This window comes from Peromyscus eremicus, chromosome 2 (genome assembly GCF_949786415.1).
Source record: "Peromyscus eremicus chromosome 2, PerEre_H2_v1, whole genome shotgun sequence".
NCBI classification, from domain to species: Eukaryota; Metazoa; Chordata; class Mammalia; order Rodentia; family Cricetidae; genus Peromyscus; species Peromyscus eremicus.
This window is the reverse complement of record NC_081417.1, coordinates 150,915,494-150,932,106: the sequence shown is the minus strand read 5'-3', so window position 1 is coordinate 150,932,106 and position 16,613 is coordinate 150,915,494. Positions and strand designations below refer to the sequence as shown.

Here is a 16,613-nt window from a genome sequence, read left to right as displayed (position 1 = left end):
GTGGGGGCAGAGTGGGGGCAGCGACTTGGTCTTGAGCACCTGATCTAAAGGAACTGTTCCCAAAGCCAGGTGTGGGAATGCCCGCTTGTAATCCCAGTGCTCTGCCTGTCGAGGTGATTCCGGATTATTCTTTTAGCTACTCAAGGAGTTCCGGAGCAGCCTTGGACTATATGAGACTGGATCTGGTAGGAGAGTTGAGTGTTTGAGGCCAGCCTGGGCTACAGTGAGACACTAGCTGAAAAAGCAAACACCTTCCAGGCTCGAGGCGAGGAGGCTCCCCGGCTTTTCTGCCTCCAGCTGGTCTAGGGCCCTTGGCAAAAGTGCTGTAGCCCAGGGGCCTCAGAGAAGGAAGTCTCCAACCTGCAGCTTTGACCTAACAGTAACCCTCCCATTCCCTTCTCAGTCCCAGGCCCTCTCCCTCTCCCCACCGCCCAGAGCCTGCCACACAGCCCTGGTTTAGCTATGACACCTCTAATTTCAGCTCCGCTCCCCAAGCCATGTTGGGTTATCACAGAGGGTACAGAGCTCCAAGCTCGGGCTCTTCGGTCCCAGGCCCTCAGGCCAGCTCAAGAACGGAGGGAATTAATTACATTCTACCATCCCCTTTTAAAGTAGGGGAGTGCGTCGGGGCATCCACAGAGGAGGGGCTGCCGAGCAGAGACTGTGGAAGGGGGGGAGCCCACCCCTGAAAGCATCAGGCCTCTCCCCAGGGGCGGAAGGGGGTGGGTGAGGCTGGCCCCTTATTGATTTAGCCAGGTCTGGGCTGGGACTGATTTGGGGAAGGGGGTGGGGGTGGAGTGTTGGTGGGGGGTTGGTGAAGGGGGAAGAAAGGAAGAGAGAGGAAGGTAAGGCTGTCAGTCAGGCTGATGGACAGCCCCGAGATTTGCCTTCAGATAAAACCTTACAGATGTGGAGGTCAGTATTGATTTTGAGTTAGTAACGGTACCTTACCAAGAAGTAATACATTAGTGGGAGCAAGGTCACCGGGATAAAGCCAACCCCACCAGGGAGAGGCCTCAGCATTCCTGAGGGGGTGTACATTACCACATCAGACCAGTACTTCCTCAAGTTCAAAAGTGTGCGGGCCCAGACCTCCGCTGGGCCTCACTGTGGGCAAGATGCTTCCTGCTTCTGTGGCAGAGGGACTTCCGGCAGAGGTCCCCAGGGCTCTGTGCCATCAGTGCTGGGAAGACCCCGAAGCCTAGTGGGAGCGACCCCTGAGAGATCTGAGACCCAGGCGCAAACCCTGGAGTGGCCACTGACCAGCTGTATGAAATCCAACAGGTCTTTCACGCCCTGGTGCCTCAGTTTCCCCACTTATAGATTAGGGGTAGAAAGCCCCTTTGCTTGAGAAGCTGCTGCAGTGATCTGGCGCAGCCCTGGCTGAAGCCTTACCTCTATGGGTGCCGCCCGGCTCTCTCAGGTTGTGCCCTGTCTGTTTGCTGGGAAGCAGCTCCCAGGCAGATGAAATGGAAACCGTTTGATCCACAGGCCTCCAGGGACTCAGAGACACCATTCACACCTACCCCAGATGTGGATTTGATTTGATGTTCCAGGCCAAATCCCATTGAGCAAATCCCATTATGGGAAAAGCTCCCTGGGCCGAGCTGTCTGTTAACCGGCAGGGTCCAAGGCCTTCGGAGCCACTGGGCACCACACAAACCCCTTCCTACAAAGGGCTGCAGGAGGTCTCACAGCTCACAGGTCTCCTTACTGTGCAGCCCTGGCTGGTCTGGAACTCACTATGTAGACCAGGCTGGCCTCAAACTCACGGAGCTCCATATATCTCTGCCACCCAAGTGGTGCTCAGCTTAAAATATTTTAAAAACAGATTTCATTACTTTCCATTATAAAATGGCATACACACACACACACACACACACACACACAAGTGCGCATATGTGCCTGCATGAGAGGTTATGTGCAACATGTATGTGCAGGTGCCCGAGGAGACCAGAAGGGGGCGTCAAATCCCCTGGAACTATAGTTACAGGCGATTGTGAGCTGCCTGATGTGGGTTCTGGGAACCAAACTTGAGTCCTTTTCAAGAGTTGTTGGCCATCTCCCCAACCCCTCAGTGTTGACCTTCTAGCTGTTTCTTAAGCCTGCTGGGTGTGCTCCCACCCTGGGGCCTTTGGCCTTACAGATTCCCCTATCTGGAAAACTCTCTGCTGAGCACATCTTGCAATGACTGGTTCTTCTGGACCTGATGGATATCAACACTCCGGGCAGTCTTCCCCGACCCAACTCCCACCGCTCCCCCCACCCTACCTCCCTTGCTCTGCCGCCCCATGCCCTTCCGTGTTTCGTCCATCGTGGTCTCCAGCAGTAGAAATTCGGCTCTTTATCTGTCTATGTACTGGTTGACAGCTCCCTTCATTAGACTGGTAGCTCCAAGAGGGAGTTGGGATTATTCTTTGGGATGTCCCAGTGGTGGGCTTAGGGTCAGGTGCATAACAAATGCTCAATAAATATCATCAGAGCTCTCTGTGTGGATTCAGCGAGCCCTCTGAGCTCCTTGTAGGCGGCAGACACACACATCACACACTGGAGCCACAAAGCAGTTGAAAGCATGGACTTTGTGCCCATGGCAGCATTCCATGACACTTTTGTTGAATAATAAACGAGGGCATGAACGTTGTCTGCTTCAGGGAATACAATATCACAAGGTCGCAAAGGGGCTGGGAAACTGGACGAGCAGAGAAAGGTGTGGTCACAAGAAGCCCTTGCTGGGGCCCTTGGTAGTGTGTGTGGGTGTCTGTCATAGAAAATGTGTGTGCATGGGGTCTGTGGACCCTTCTCTCCCTACCTATCCTTCCCCTTTCTACCTTCTCCACATCTTTTCTGAGCTGGCCATCTTGGTAAAGGTCAGGACTAGAGTCAAGCTGGGTCCCAACCTCCTCCAGGATCCTGCCACCCTGATGCGTGTTCATGAAGGGAAGGGGCCACTGAGTCTGTTCTTGAGGTCCAGGTTTCCTATCAGGGGTAGCGGGCTGTTTGTGCGAGACAAGATGAGTGACAGCATCATCGTTTAGATGGGAAAATGGGGTCTTGATTAGGAGTCAACACAGAAACACAGCTGGGAAGAGTGGAGTCTCCCAGGACCAGTTCAGCTTTAGAGTCCTGAGTTCACCATGGAGTCCCTGTACTGCCCCCAACAGCAGGTTTCCCAGGCTTGGGGACACCCATCTTGAAGATCTGAACACCACAGACCCAGCTCAGGGTTTGGCTGTCTTCACATCCCCCAAACCCAGTGCCCTAACAGATGCCAGAGGCAGGGCCAGTCTTCGAGCTTTGCAGACATCTCTAAATGGTCCAGGTGCATCCCACCCTACCTCATACCTCCCCTTCACACCTCCCCAAAGACACATAATATCTTCACCATCTTGGATGGGTCCACGGGGTTCCATCCAGCCTAAAAACCCACCAGCAAAGTCTGTGGGCAACCTGCCATCCCCTGCCCTTGGCTCTGCTTAGGTCAGGTACCTACTTCACAAAGTCCAGGCACTGAAGGAGGTTCCGTTCCTCTTCTATTGGCTCATCAAGAAACAGATGACTACATAACCCTGGGGTAATACCCTCCAAAGGGCTTGGATGAGTCAAAGTGATCCTTGGGAATCCGTGGTAGGTGATCTGGGCCATGAACCAGGCCCTAGCCTGCTGGCTCCCTGACCAGCTGTGAGGTCTGGTGGAGGCACAGTTCTCTGTGGACCTCACTGCTTTTGCTTGAGAAATGGGTTCTTAGCTCTGCCCCACATGTCTCCATACATAGTGCTCTGGATTGGGGATGCCATGTGGGTGAATGATTAAGAAAAGATGTGCAATGGGAGGGGCAGCTGAGGAGGCCTGTGAGGACAGGACCCCGATTCCCCGGCTCTTAGGCAGGCTCAAGGCAGAGCATGTCCCAGCCAGAGCTCCCAGCATCCTCCCAGCCCCCTCTGACTCAGGCACCCTCACAATTCCTTTCCATGGGACTTCAGGAGTCATGGGATTTCCAGGCTGTCCACACCCCCTCAGTCACACAGCTGCTAAGTATGAGAGCTCTGCCTCTGTCCAGGGCTTGCAGAACCCATGTGTCTGCCCTTGACCTGTTCTCTTGCCTCAGATCCTGTGCAGGACAAGTCACTGGGGAGACAGATGTCCTCAGAAGGGTCTGGCTTCACCTTTTCTTGTGCTGGCGGCTAGCACAGGTGCTTCAAGAGGTCACAGTTCAGTTACAGGGTCAGCAGGAGCTGCCTTGTGTTCTGCCCAGCTGTGTTCTCCTGGCCCAGGGCCTCTTTCCCATAGGGTGGCATCCCCAGGAGGTCACCAGAGGCCTGGGCCCTGCAGACAGGTCTGTGAGGCTCTGCTTATCTCCACATTTGACCCCTCTGGATCACCGTACCCTCTCATTATTTAGTGTCATCCACCTGTATCACCTGTCCCTACTGTCCCTGGAATGCTCCATGCCAGGTCCCACCTTCTCCAGGAGTTTCTTTGGACCTCTGAGCAGTCTGGGTGCCCTCCATGGCTCTCACAGCCAAAGGTGTCTCTATAAACCCCTCAATGCCCCTCAATGTGCTTTGAGGGTCTTTGCTCATTGCCCAGACCCTTTGCTTCCTCTCTCCTGCTTCAGTGGGCAGGGGCTAGGACTCTCTGCTCTGAAGTTCCATGGCCTCCACCCTGGGGTACGAGGCTAGACTTATTACCAATACCTATTGAATGACTGAGTGAGCACCCCAGTGCCCCAACATCCATTCTTCAGGCTCAGTTCCTAGAGCTCAGTCTGGGGGTCCTACTGCTGAGCCAGGCCAAGCAGGGTCATGAGACAGCAGGGATGCTAATGAAATGTGTCAGTGGGTAAAAGGCACTGTCTGCCAAGCCTGGTGACCTGAGTTCAATCCCCAGGACCCACATGGTGGAAGGAGAGAACTGGTTCCCTTGGGTTGTTTTCTGATCTCCACATGCATGCTATGACATGCACCCCCCCCACACACACACAACACACACATACTTACAAGTAAGTAAATAAAATACTGAAAGCACACACTTTGTGCTTTGGTGTCATAGAGGCAGGAGCTCAAAGTCCAGAGAGGTCGAGAATGGTACCGTCTTAGCCCAACAACAGTGTGAGGGGCGTGAAGCCAGGAAGATCAGCCTCGCTTCAGTGTGTGTGAGGATAGGCATCCCAGTCAGATGGGGGCATCCCAGTCTGATGAGGGCGGCCCAGTCATCTAATTAATGGAGGGAAAGTGCCCTGACTGGTGATAGAGACAACATCATCTGGTTAGGACACTTGGGAATGCACACATCAGTTCACTATTCACCCTTCAGCTGATAGCCCCGTGGCGCCTTTTATCTAGTCAGTAAATTGATCTCTCATGCATGTGTGCATTCAGTCAGTCAGTCAGTCTGTCTGTCCATCAAACATCTAGAGTGCCCTTTATCTAGTTAGTGTCCATTCACTTCCTCATTCATTCATTCATCCGATGGGTAGACGAACCCTGCGTAGTGAGTGCATTTGTTAGTTCATATATGTATACGCCCATTCATTGATGCATTCATTCATTTCTTCACTCATGCCCTTTGTGAAGTTAGTTCATTTATTCGTGCATGCATCCACTGGTTCATTCACGCATTCACTGGTAAGCTGGTAAGTTCAGTGTGCCTAGTTAATGTACTATCATTTATTCAGTCATTCAACGGACAGGCCCAGGGTGCCTCTTGTCTAGTAAGCACATTCATTAATCCATGCACTCATCCATCCATCATTCACTCACTCATTTAGCCAATAGATTCAGGATACCCTTATCTAGTTAGTGAATTTGCTCATGCATGCAATCATTCATTCTTCATTCATTCATTCAGCAGAAGGCAGAGGGTAACCCCTCAAACTAGGCCATAAGGGACAGAGAAGTGACAAAGGGCCTGCCTTGCTCCTGGAGCTCTTGACTGGGAACAGCCCTTTGGGTCCACATTTGGGCAGGGGAAACACTGGAGACCAGCACCCATTTCCTTCATAAAGCTGTGACACTGCTGAGGTCTGCCGGGGCCTCCAGGCCCGGTCCCTTTGTGATGGTGCCCTGGGGTCCAGCCTCTGGCACTGCCTGTCTCTCCCACAGGTGATGAGCATCCTCAGCAACCCGAGTGCGGTACCTCCACAGCCGCAGGCCGACTTCTCCATCTCCCCGCTACACGGAGGCCTGGACTCTGCTTCCTCCATCTCTGCCAGCTGCAGCCAGCGGGCCGACTCCATCAAGCCAGGAGACAGCTTGCCCACATCCCAGTCTTACTGCCCACCCACCTACAGCACCACTGGCTATAGTGTGGACCCTGTGGCTGGCTACCAGTATGGCCAGTACGGCCAAAGTGAGTGTCCCCTCGTTGCCCATCTCCAGTGGGCTGGCTTATTCCTGGGCAAGGTGGTGGCCAGGGTGGAGGGTGTCTCTTCCTTTGAAAAATTTTAAAATTATCTTATTGCTTTATGTGTATGAGTGTTTTGCTTGTCTGTCTGTGTACCATGTGCATCCAGTGCTGAAGTGGCGAGAAGAGGGTGTCTGATTCCCTGGAACTGGAGTTACAGATATTTGTAAGCCACTCTATGGGTGCTGGGAACTGAGCCCAGGTCCTAGCAAGAGCAGTCAGTGCTCTTAACCACTGAGCCATCTCTCAGGCCCTCTTTTAAAATTTAAAATAAGCCAGGTGGTGGTGGTACACTTCTTTAATCCCAGCACTTGGTGGGCAGAGGCAAATGGATCTCTGTGAGTTCAAGGCCAACCTAGTCTACAAAGCAAGTTCCAGGACAGCCAGGACTGTTACACAAAGAAACCCTGTCTCAAAAACAAATAACAACAAAAACAAAACCAATTTTTTAAATTGTGGTGTGTGTGTGTGTGTGTGTGTGTGTGTGTGTGTGTGTGTGTGTGTGTATGTGCTGCATGTGAGTGGAGGCATGGACTTGCACCTGAGTGGAGGTCAGGGGACAAATTTTGGGGATTGTTTCTCTTTCTACCTCTACATGGGTTCTGGGAATCAAACTCAAGGTTGTGTTTTTACCCTTTGAGTCACTGCACAGGCCCAGATGTCCCTTTCACAGGTGGGAAAACAGAGGCCCTTAAAGAAAGCAGAGGTGACCTAAGATGTTCTCAGCTGCCCATCCAACCCGGCTCACCTCTTGGTGGCTCACTCCCGCTTCTGTCCCAGGAGCCACAAGCGCCCCTGCGTTTTCTGAAGGCCAAACTTTAAAGTGTAAGAAGAAAGGAGCAGAATCATTTTTATTAACATTTTATTTAACCCAGTATACTCAGAGTAGGTCACTGCTTCACACAGTCCACACATAATTACCCAGGAAACAGTTTATATTCTTTTGTTCAGACTCTGGTTTTGAAACCCAGTGGCTTGTGTTGCTATCCTTTGTTGGTACTGGGGATCGAACCCAGGACCTTGCCCAAGCTAGAGAAGAGCACTACCACAGAGCTACATCCTCAGTCCTCTATTTATTTCTTACTTTGAGACAAGGTCTCACTAAGATGTCCACACTGGCCTGAACTCACTCTGTAGCCCCGATGGGACTTGAGTTTGCTGTCCTTCATCAACACTTAAAGTTCATGAAGGTGCTGTTGGGGATGCAGTACTGCACACCCAAGTCCTTCTAAATAGACTGGTAAGATTTTCAACCGGGAAACAATTAAACTGAAGATCAGCTTTTAAAATTTGAATGGCACAAAAGTAACATCTGTGAGTCCTCTCCCCGTTGCACTAGGTCCAGGTCAAGAGCAGGACAGCTGGCTGCATGTGGGCAGTGGCATGAGGAGGGGACAGTACAGTGGAGGGTCAGCCCCCCTTTCCCCCATGCATGGGGAACGGATGTGTGTAGAGCCCTGTCTTCTGCGTGACCCCCCATTCTCAGTCTCCAGAGTTTCACATACCCACTCCAGCCATGGTCCCCTTGGCATCTTGCCTTGATGGAGGGACGGCAGACCCTCAGGCCAACAGCTGGGCAAGATGGGTTTGGCCACAACCTCTGGCCGCCACCTGACAGGGACAGCAGCAGGGCAGGCCCAGACAGGATGGGGGAGCCAAAGGTCACAAGGCTGCCCTCTTGCCACCTCCCTGGGAAGGCCTCACCTGCTGGTGTCAAACTAATCAGGAGGGCGTGTGGAGAGAGTGAGGCCCCCAGCCCGAGGGCATCCTCTCCTCCAGCTGCCGCCTGGGCCTGCCACACTGACCTCTGCTTCCTGAGGCCCCCAGCCCATTCCAACCGCATGGCCTTGGCCTCCACGGTTAAATGAGGGCCAGCTGTGTGGGCCTCTACCTCCCATGTGCATATGTGCATGCGTGCATGCTTGCATGTGTGCATGCATCACAGGTATGTTACAGTCCAAGTGTCTATGCCCATAGTGTGTACAAGTGACGGGACTTGAATAATTCAGCAGTTGCCAAGTGTCCACATATTTGCAGATAAATGAGTTGACTATATGTGTGTAAATATGTGATGGACATATGTATGTACATTTACCTATAACTACACACAAGTACATACAAGTGACCATTCTGTGTACACAATGGTATGTGTACATGGCTTTGCATGTATGAGCACACACAGGTACACATACATATGACAGTATGTGGTGGCAATATGCATACATTTTAGTTTTCATAGGTGAGTTCTTATAGGCTGGTGTGTCAATATATGTGTATGTGCATTGACATGTGTGTGTGTCCTTTGTATACAATGAGAATGCAGATAAGTGTGGTTGTGGTACATGTGTATTTTGGTGTGTGCATGTGCTTAAAGGTGTCTATGATTATGCATGCTTGGGTGCTTGCATGGTTGTGATGTGTGTGCCTTCGTATGTTCATATGCTGTGTCTGGGCATGATTGTGTATGCAATTATGTGTGACTATGGATGTGCAGGACCGTGAGTGTGAATGCATGCATGGGAAACAGCTCTCTCTACATGACCATCTGTGAGCAGGACACACCCATGTGCAGAGAGCCTTTCCAGTGTGTCCCTGGTTGACCTCCTGACCTAGCGCATGTTCCCAGCCCAACACAGGACACACATGCTCTTGATAAAACATTTGAGAGCAGAAAGCGGCAGCGTGGCCGGCCCCGGGCAGGCGTTAGTCACACCCGGAGCCTGGAGCCCCTGCCCTGCTCCAGGGCGCCTGCCCAATTCGGAAATAAAATTAACCCCAAAGTCAGCATGGGGGTGGTAGGGGAGGGGGATCAAAAGAGAAGGGGCCCAGGAGGCCAGAAAGGAAAGGCAGTTGCCCTCCCTCTCCTTCCTCGCCCCTCCCCTCTTTCCCCTGCTCCTCTGTTGCTGCAGGGAGAACTCGGGGCTCCTCTGGGGCCATCTTCTCCAGCCCCACATAGACCCCACTCACTGAGGCTCCTCCACCACCATGTGACCCAAGACAAGACACACATGCAGCCTCAGCTTTCCCACCTGCAGGATGGGGCCGGGGACCGGACGCGTCATCTCAGAGGTTTCCTGTCATGCCAGCTCCTCTTCTGTTGACATTCTGGAGCAGCCCAAGGACATGTCATATTTCCATTAACCACCTGCCGACACCCCTGAGCACACAGGAGGCCAGGTCCCCTGATAAGCTCAGAAAGTCACACATCCTGCACTTCCTTGTGTTGGTCCTGGCCCACCTGCCATCTGCTGCCTCTTGTCCCATGCTTGAGTTTAGCCCCCGCAGCACTGTGTGAAATATGTGCCTATTCACATAGCTTTCACAGTTCCTAGTCCTCAGCTTGTTAGGCTCAGAGAGGTAGAGTAGTGTTCCCAAGGTCCCACAGCAGGGGAATTGTGACTCAGCTTTCTAACCTTAAACCACAGGTGAACCAGTCTCGTGCAAGGTGCTTGGTATCGATTGGTGCACGCTCTCCCATGTGCAGACTTGTATGTGAGTGCCACTGAGCAAATGCACAGTCAAAGCAGAGCTATGCTAAGCGCATGTGCAGGAAGGGAGGAGACATGCTTGTTAGTTGAGCATCTACTACGGCGCTGACATACTATCCACGCTGCCACACAGAGCTGTATGCGTGGTTATTCCCACCGCACACTACAGAAACGGCATCTGGAGAAGTTACTTGCCTGAGGTATTGATGGGCAAGGTAGCCACGCCTGCATCCCGGCCCTCAAGCACCACTTTCAGGTGTCTTTGGAACGTGTACATGACCCAACTCCTATGCAGCAGAACCCTCGCCCATCTCCCAGGGCCGCTCACCTTCCCAGGGACACCTTCACACCTTCTTTTCCAGCTCTGGCCGTGTCCATCCATCTGCCCATCTCTCACCGTCCCTGGAGTGGGTGGGGGCAGGAGGCCAGGGACGGGGCACGTGGTAGATTAATATGGCCCCAGTGTTCCCAGAGGCCAGGGCCATACTAATGATGGGGCTGATAGAACGCAGGAGTGTGAAAAGAATTTTAATAGATCTGACAACTCTAATAAGAATTTGTGTCTAGAAGGGTCCTCCTCTGGGGCCGCTCGCTGACGAGGCATTGATGGCTGAGATTTGTTTACGGGTTGGCATTGCTGGCCCATCTCCTGCCAACTCCTGATTAATGTAATTGGAGATGTTCAGAGCCCAGGCGGGGTGTGTGGCAGGAGAAGGGAAACATGGAGGGACAGAGGGACAGCGAGGGCTGTTGACAGAGTCCCTAATGAGGAATGTCACCTCCCTGTCTTCTCACAGCCCCTTGGCTCTACCCTAGGAAGAGGCACACAAGCCCTACAGTTGGCCCCCTGGAGTGCTCTAGAAGTTGTCAGGGTCGGCAGGAAAGTTTGGCCTCTGGATGCTTCCTTGCCTACCTCAGGGAGGGCCTGGGAAAGCTCCTACTGTGTGCTAGGGAGGGTAACTAGGGACAAGGCACAGAGTGGATAGAGGTGCCAGAGAAACAATTCTTTATTTTTCCTCTATTTGTGTGTGTGTGTGTGTGTGTGTGTGTGTGTGTGTGTGTTTATGTGTGTGCAGTTGTGCACATGGAGGTCAGAGGTCAGGCTCAGGTATCATCCTCAGACACTGTCCATTTTGTTTTTTTGACACAGCATCTCCCACTGGCCTGGAACTTACCAAGCAGGCCACCAGGCAGGCTGTCCATCAAGCCCCAGGGATCCGGCTGCCTGTCCCCCCTCCCACGGCACTGGGGTACAGATACCGCCATGTCTGGCTTTTCCACATGGGCTCTAGGGATCCGATTTTCATGTTTGCACAGTTTGGCCTTTGAACCATCTCCCCGGCTCCATGGGTGTCAACTTAAGCCCTTCCGGGCAAGATTCGAAGTACAACTGTGCTGTGCCTCAGTTTCCACATTTATAAAGTGGGAACTGTCCTGCCTGAGGCACAGAACTCATGTTCCCCTAGTACACAGTAAGTGCCAACTAAGTGTGGACTCGGCCTTTGTTGTTATTGTTGCTCAGTGACAGACCCCATAGCCCACCGCAGGAATAACTAACGAGGCAGTGTTAGAGCCCAGCATGGCATAGACTGAGGCAAGGTAGGCCACCGCCTTCTGTGACCAAAGAAAGGTCACCTGAGGTGATGTGTGCCCTTGGTAAGTCCATGGCATTGCCTGCGTGGAAATGGGACAATGTGAGCATGGGGGCAAAGCGCCTCAGTCTTGAGGGCCACATGCACACCGGGGGCCATTGCCACAGTGCTCATACCCCAGGATTATTTCCAGGGGCTGCTGGTGAGGCCCAGGCTGCCAGGGTTTGAAAGCATAAGAGGAAGCAGTTAATTTTAATTACAGTCCCCAAGGACCTTGGCTGTACTTTCTGTCAAACCAGGAAAAGGGACAGTCACACTACCTGGCTTGTAGAGCTGGAATGAGACCAAAAAGCACCCTGAGTACAGGGCTGGGAGCTGAACAGCACAGGGCTAGCTCTCTGCAGCTTCTGGTTCTATCCCTTCGGTGACTGTCACCCTTTTAAGAGGGTGGCTTACTGGTCCATGCACCCTGGAACCCAAGGAGAAGTGACAGAGTGCTCAGAGCTGCAGAGTCTTCCCAAAGCTATATAGCTGGGAACCCCACACTCCCCACAGCTGCCTCTGCTCCCCAAGCTAGGGGCCTGGGACTGAGTGAGTGATGTCACAGACCCTCAAGCCTAGGAACTCATTACAGGACGTTCCTCCATTTACCCACCTTGAACCTGACTAGCTGAGGCACAGACGAGACCCAAAGAGACCCCAGGACATTTGCATACCCTTTAGGATCTGGGGGCCTTATCCTGAGCCCACTGTGACAGTGTGTTTAAGAACACTTTGTAGATAGATAAATAGACCTAAAAGGGAAGACAATTTGCTCAAAATCACAGGACCAGGAATGTAGCCATCCTTGGCCACCCCTTCCTCCATACCACCATTAAAAGTCACATCTATTCTGGGCCTGAGCTCACAAGTGCCACACTCTACCCTCAGAGACTGTGTGCATGGGGTCTACTAACTTTCTCTGAAGTTCTTTGGTCCAGATGTTCTATCCCATCATACAAACAAGGAAACTGAGGCTGAGGTGGTGTGCCCCAGATCACACTCAAGGTGAACAGTCACGGAATTTAAATCCAGGTCATTTGAACCCCCATGTGACACAGCTCAGTTATTGAGATTGTCCCTCTGGGCTCCCTGGCTTAACCATCAGGCTGTGTCACCTTTCAGCTCTACCTGCCCCCACCCTGCTTTATGCAGAAGGTGCCAAGCTTGGGGAAGCACCGAGACTGTCTACAGGGAGCCCTGGAAGGCAGGTGACAGAGGGAGCCCCGTGACTCATCATGCATAGCTTCCTATCTTCCCTAAGCCCTCTGTGACATGGGGGTCCTTTAGGGGTGCACTGGCTACAGTTACAAGGCCCTGCCTAGAAGGCAGCATCCTATACCCTGGAAAGCTTGGCCACATGCCTGTCAAGTGGATGGATTTCTGCTAGAGCTTCCATCAGGACAGATCCACATGCTGGCAGGCCAGCAGTTGTATATGACAGACACCTGTGTCTTCCTCAGGTGAGCTCTTATGTTCACAGGACCTGTGTGTGCATGGGTGTTCCCATTTGTGCATCCGCTCACAAGGTGCACATGGCTCACACTCGTGTGTGTGCTTGCTTGTTGTGTGTGTGTGTGTGTGTGTGTGTGTGCACATGTATGTGTGTGTCCCAAATGGGCATGGATTGTGAGGTGACTCTCGTTTCCACTGGTCTCAGCACCCACCACCACCACTACCCATGCTGACACCTCAGCCCCACCAATGCTGGCCTGTCTTTGCTGGAGCTGATGGGCTGTGGGCCTCAGCCCCCACTCTTCCTCCTGATGGCCCCCTTGGCTCACTTGCAAAGCCACTTTGGCTCTTGCACAAGGGCCCCGCTGGGCCTCGTGCATGAGTTACACTCAGGGTCCAGCACAGGTAGAGAACCTTGGACCTCAGTGCCAACTGGACTCACTCAGCAGGGTTCACTGGCCTCCCCGTGGCCTGGATCTCCAGAGGGCTTGTGGGAAGGGAGCTTAATTCCCCACTGAATACTGGGATGTGTGCCTGTACCTGCCCGCAGAGCCAGCAAGAGAGCTGGGAAAACAATAAACATTGAGTAAATATCTGCAGAGTGGCTGGAAAGGAGATGAGAAAATGAGATTCATGAAGAAATAAATGAAGGAAGAAGGGATGGGGAAGGGTGGAGAGTTTTTAGTTTTATTTATGCTGCTGTGGCAAATAACCTGACCAAAAGCAACTTAGGGAAGGAAGGATTTGTGTTGCTTACAATAACATGCGACAGTCCAGGATAACAGGGAAGTTAAGGCAGGAAGTCACATCACACGCACAGTCAAGAGCAGAGAGAAACAAATGCACCCATATCACCTGCCTTTGGCTAGCTTTCTTCATTCTTATGCAGGCCACCAGCCCAGGGAATGGTGTCACCCATAATGGACTGGGTTGATCAATAATCAATTAGCAAACCACAGTTCCCCACAGACATGCCCACAAGCCAACCTGATCTAGACCATTCTTCAAGTGGTACTCATTTCTCAGGTAATTCCAGGCTGTGTCAAGTTGGCAATAAAAACTCGCCAGCAGAGGATAAGGGAAAGATGGACAAATGGACAGGTGGATGAATGAACAGAAGAATGGATAAATGAGTAGTATGGATGGAAGGACAGAAGGATAAACTGGCAGATGGATAGATGGAAGAATATGTGTATGGATGAGTGGACAGAATAATGGGTGAATGGAAAATTCACCAGACAGACAGACAGACAGAAAATGGGATGAATGGATGGATGGATGGATGGATGGATGGATGGATGGATGGATGGATGGATGGATAGATGGATGGAAGAATGGATGGATGGATGGATGGATGGATGGATGGATGGATGGATGGATGGATGGATAGATGGATGGAAGAATGGATGGATGGATGGATGGATGGATGGATGGATGGATGGATGGATGGATGGGAGGATAGAAGGATAGGTGGTTGGAAGGAGGGATGGATGTGGGTGGATGTACATACAGATGGATCGAAGGATGGAGGTTTAATGGCAGAATACATGGAAAGAACCTCAATTTCTAGAAGCTTCTCTCTCTTTCCAGCTGCTGTTGATTACCTGGCCAAAAACGTGAGCCTGTCCACACAGCGCCGCATGAAGCTTGGGGAACACTCGGCCGTGCTGGGACTTCTCCCTGTGGAAACAGGCCAGGCCTACTAGGGCCCCTGGGGCGACTTGCCCCAGCCAATGGCCCAGCCTCGCCCTTCCCAACCCCTGAGCCTCCTCACCTCAGTCCCTTCATCCCCCTGGGGCCGAAGGAAGCCAGGGAAGGAACCCCTTTTCTTCCCACAGGTGGCCCTCTGGAGACAGACAACCAATGTGTCATTTACCCATGGTTAGTGACCCAGATTGGCCCCCTAGGTCTGCCCCTCCCCCATCTCCAGAGGGGCTCCTAGCCATCCTGCAATGACCTCCAGCCCACATCCATTTTTCAGTGTCATGGCCTTGGTCCTGTCTCAGCGCAGAGACTGAGGGTCAACCGGAACTGAGCACCTATCATCAGAGGAAAATGGTGCCTGGAGTCCTTGACCTCTGAGTCCTGGGTGCCCTGACCACGGGGGCAAGGTGGAGCTCACAGGGGTGGGTCTCCTGCTTGGCATCAGAACTGCACCCCCTTTCACTGGACACTGAGATGAGGCCCCAGGGTGTTCCCAGGGAAGAAAGCAGACAGCATCTCAGCTTTACCCAGGAATCCAGAGGACTTTGGGACTGTCCTTACACACCTCTGCTGGGCATCGGGAGACCAGGAAGAGATTCTACCAGGGGCAGGGCACGTGGAGGCAGGGATTGTCGGCTGTGGGCTATCCCAGAATGTCAGGCCCCGGGGCCAGCATCAGAAAGTGCAGGACTCCTAGGCCACAGTCTGATAGAGTCTTGCCCACTGCATCGGGGCCTAGGGAGCCCCTGGAACCCGTCAGTCTCCCCAGCTGGTAGGAGAGGGGAATACCTTGAGGTGACAGGAGGCCCAAGGTGGGCTCAGAGGGTCTGAGGGCATTCAGCCTTCAAGTTCATACCGCTGGAGCTCTGCACACCATCTTGCTGGCAATGGGGACCTGCCTCATACATGCTGGTACTCTGACAAGAGGCCTCCTTCTCCCAGCATGGAAGATGCAGCATGATGCCACTGGATGCAGACAGCCTTCTGGGACCAGCAAACCTGCTGGTCCTCACCCCTGGAGAAGATGCTCTCGTCTCCTTGGCGTCTCAGTGGAAGGCCATGTCCTTGTCCTTTTCCAGAGCAGCATTTTTCAGTGTTGGCTGCTCTCAGTCAGGAGGCTTCTGTGGCCTCACCGGGCACAGTGCACCTGTGGCACTGTTTTTAAGCCACCACCACCCCTGGGCACAGGAAGATGCCAAAAGTCCCAGCAAAGGGGACACGGCACCTTCTAGAAGCACTCCAGGGGCTTCCTTGCACTCCACTCTCTTTTAGAGCTGGGTCTTTAGGGGGAATGGATTGCTCAGGCCCCCAACTTCTCCTCCCTGGAGCTCTTCATCACCCTCTATTTATCAAAATTGTTCCCATCTTTACCCTCCCCCTCAATATAATCTACACTCGGACTACCTTCATCAAGTGCTGGGATGCCACGGCGGCACCAAACCCATGGGCACTGGGCCTGATTGCTTGTCCCTATCTGTACACGTGAGCTGCCTGCTGACCCGATCCATGCCTCCTGCCCTCAGCCAGCAAGACATTCCTAGAAAGAGGGGCTGCTGCTCAGGAGCCCCAACTGATTTCCTTCTGCCTGGGGAGCTGGACTGGCAGGACTCTGGGACCCTTATCTCCACGAACACGTGACCGATGCGCATTTATTTCTCATCTTTAGACCCATCATCTGAAGCCTGTCCTGGGCCATGGCTAGGGTGGCTTGTATCTGTGATTTAGAGACGCCTATTAATAACTGGGGACAAACGGACTCTCTGGTAGTATCAAGCACCAGACAGGTGGGGCTCGTCAGCTCAGTCCAGGTTTCCAGAGAGAAGACTTCTGGGCTCTTCAAGGTCTGGACAAGAGGAAAGCCACATCGCCCCTTGGAAACCCAGTTTGCAGTTCTCACAGCAAGCACCCCTGTCTCCTCCACATTCCTCCCTCC

At 52.7% G+C, this 16,613-nt stretch overlaps 1 protein-coding gene across 2 annotated transcripts in view; it reads left to right on the top strand.

Moving 5' to 3' along the window:
* Positions 1 to 14,682, top strand: part of Pax7 (paired box 7) — a 93,863-nt gene extending 79,181 nt beyond the window's left edge. For both annotated transcript variants that reach the window (XM_059256234.1, XM_059256232.1), the window contains exons 8-9: positions 6,102 to 6,348; positions 14,567 to 14,682. In XM_059256234.1, the coding sequence (XP_059112217.1) occupies positions 6,102 to 6,348; positions 14,567 to 14,682 (363 nt within the window). The remainder of the gene's footprint in view (positions 1 to 6,101; positions 6,349 to 14,566) is intronic.
* The last annotated feature ends 1,931 nt before the right edge of the window (positions 14,683 to 16,613 follow it).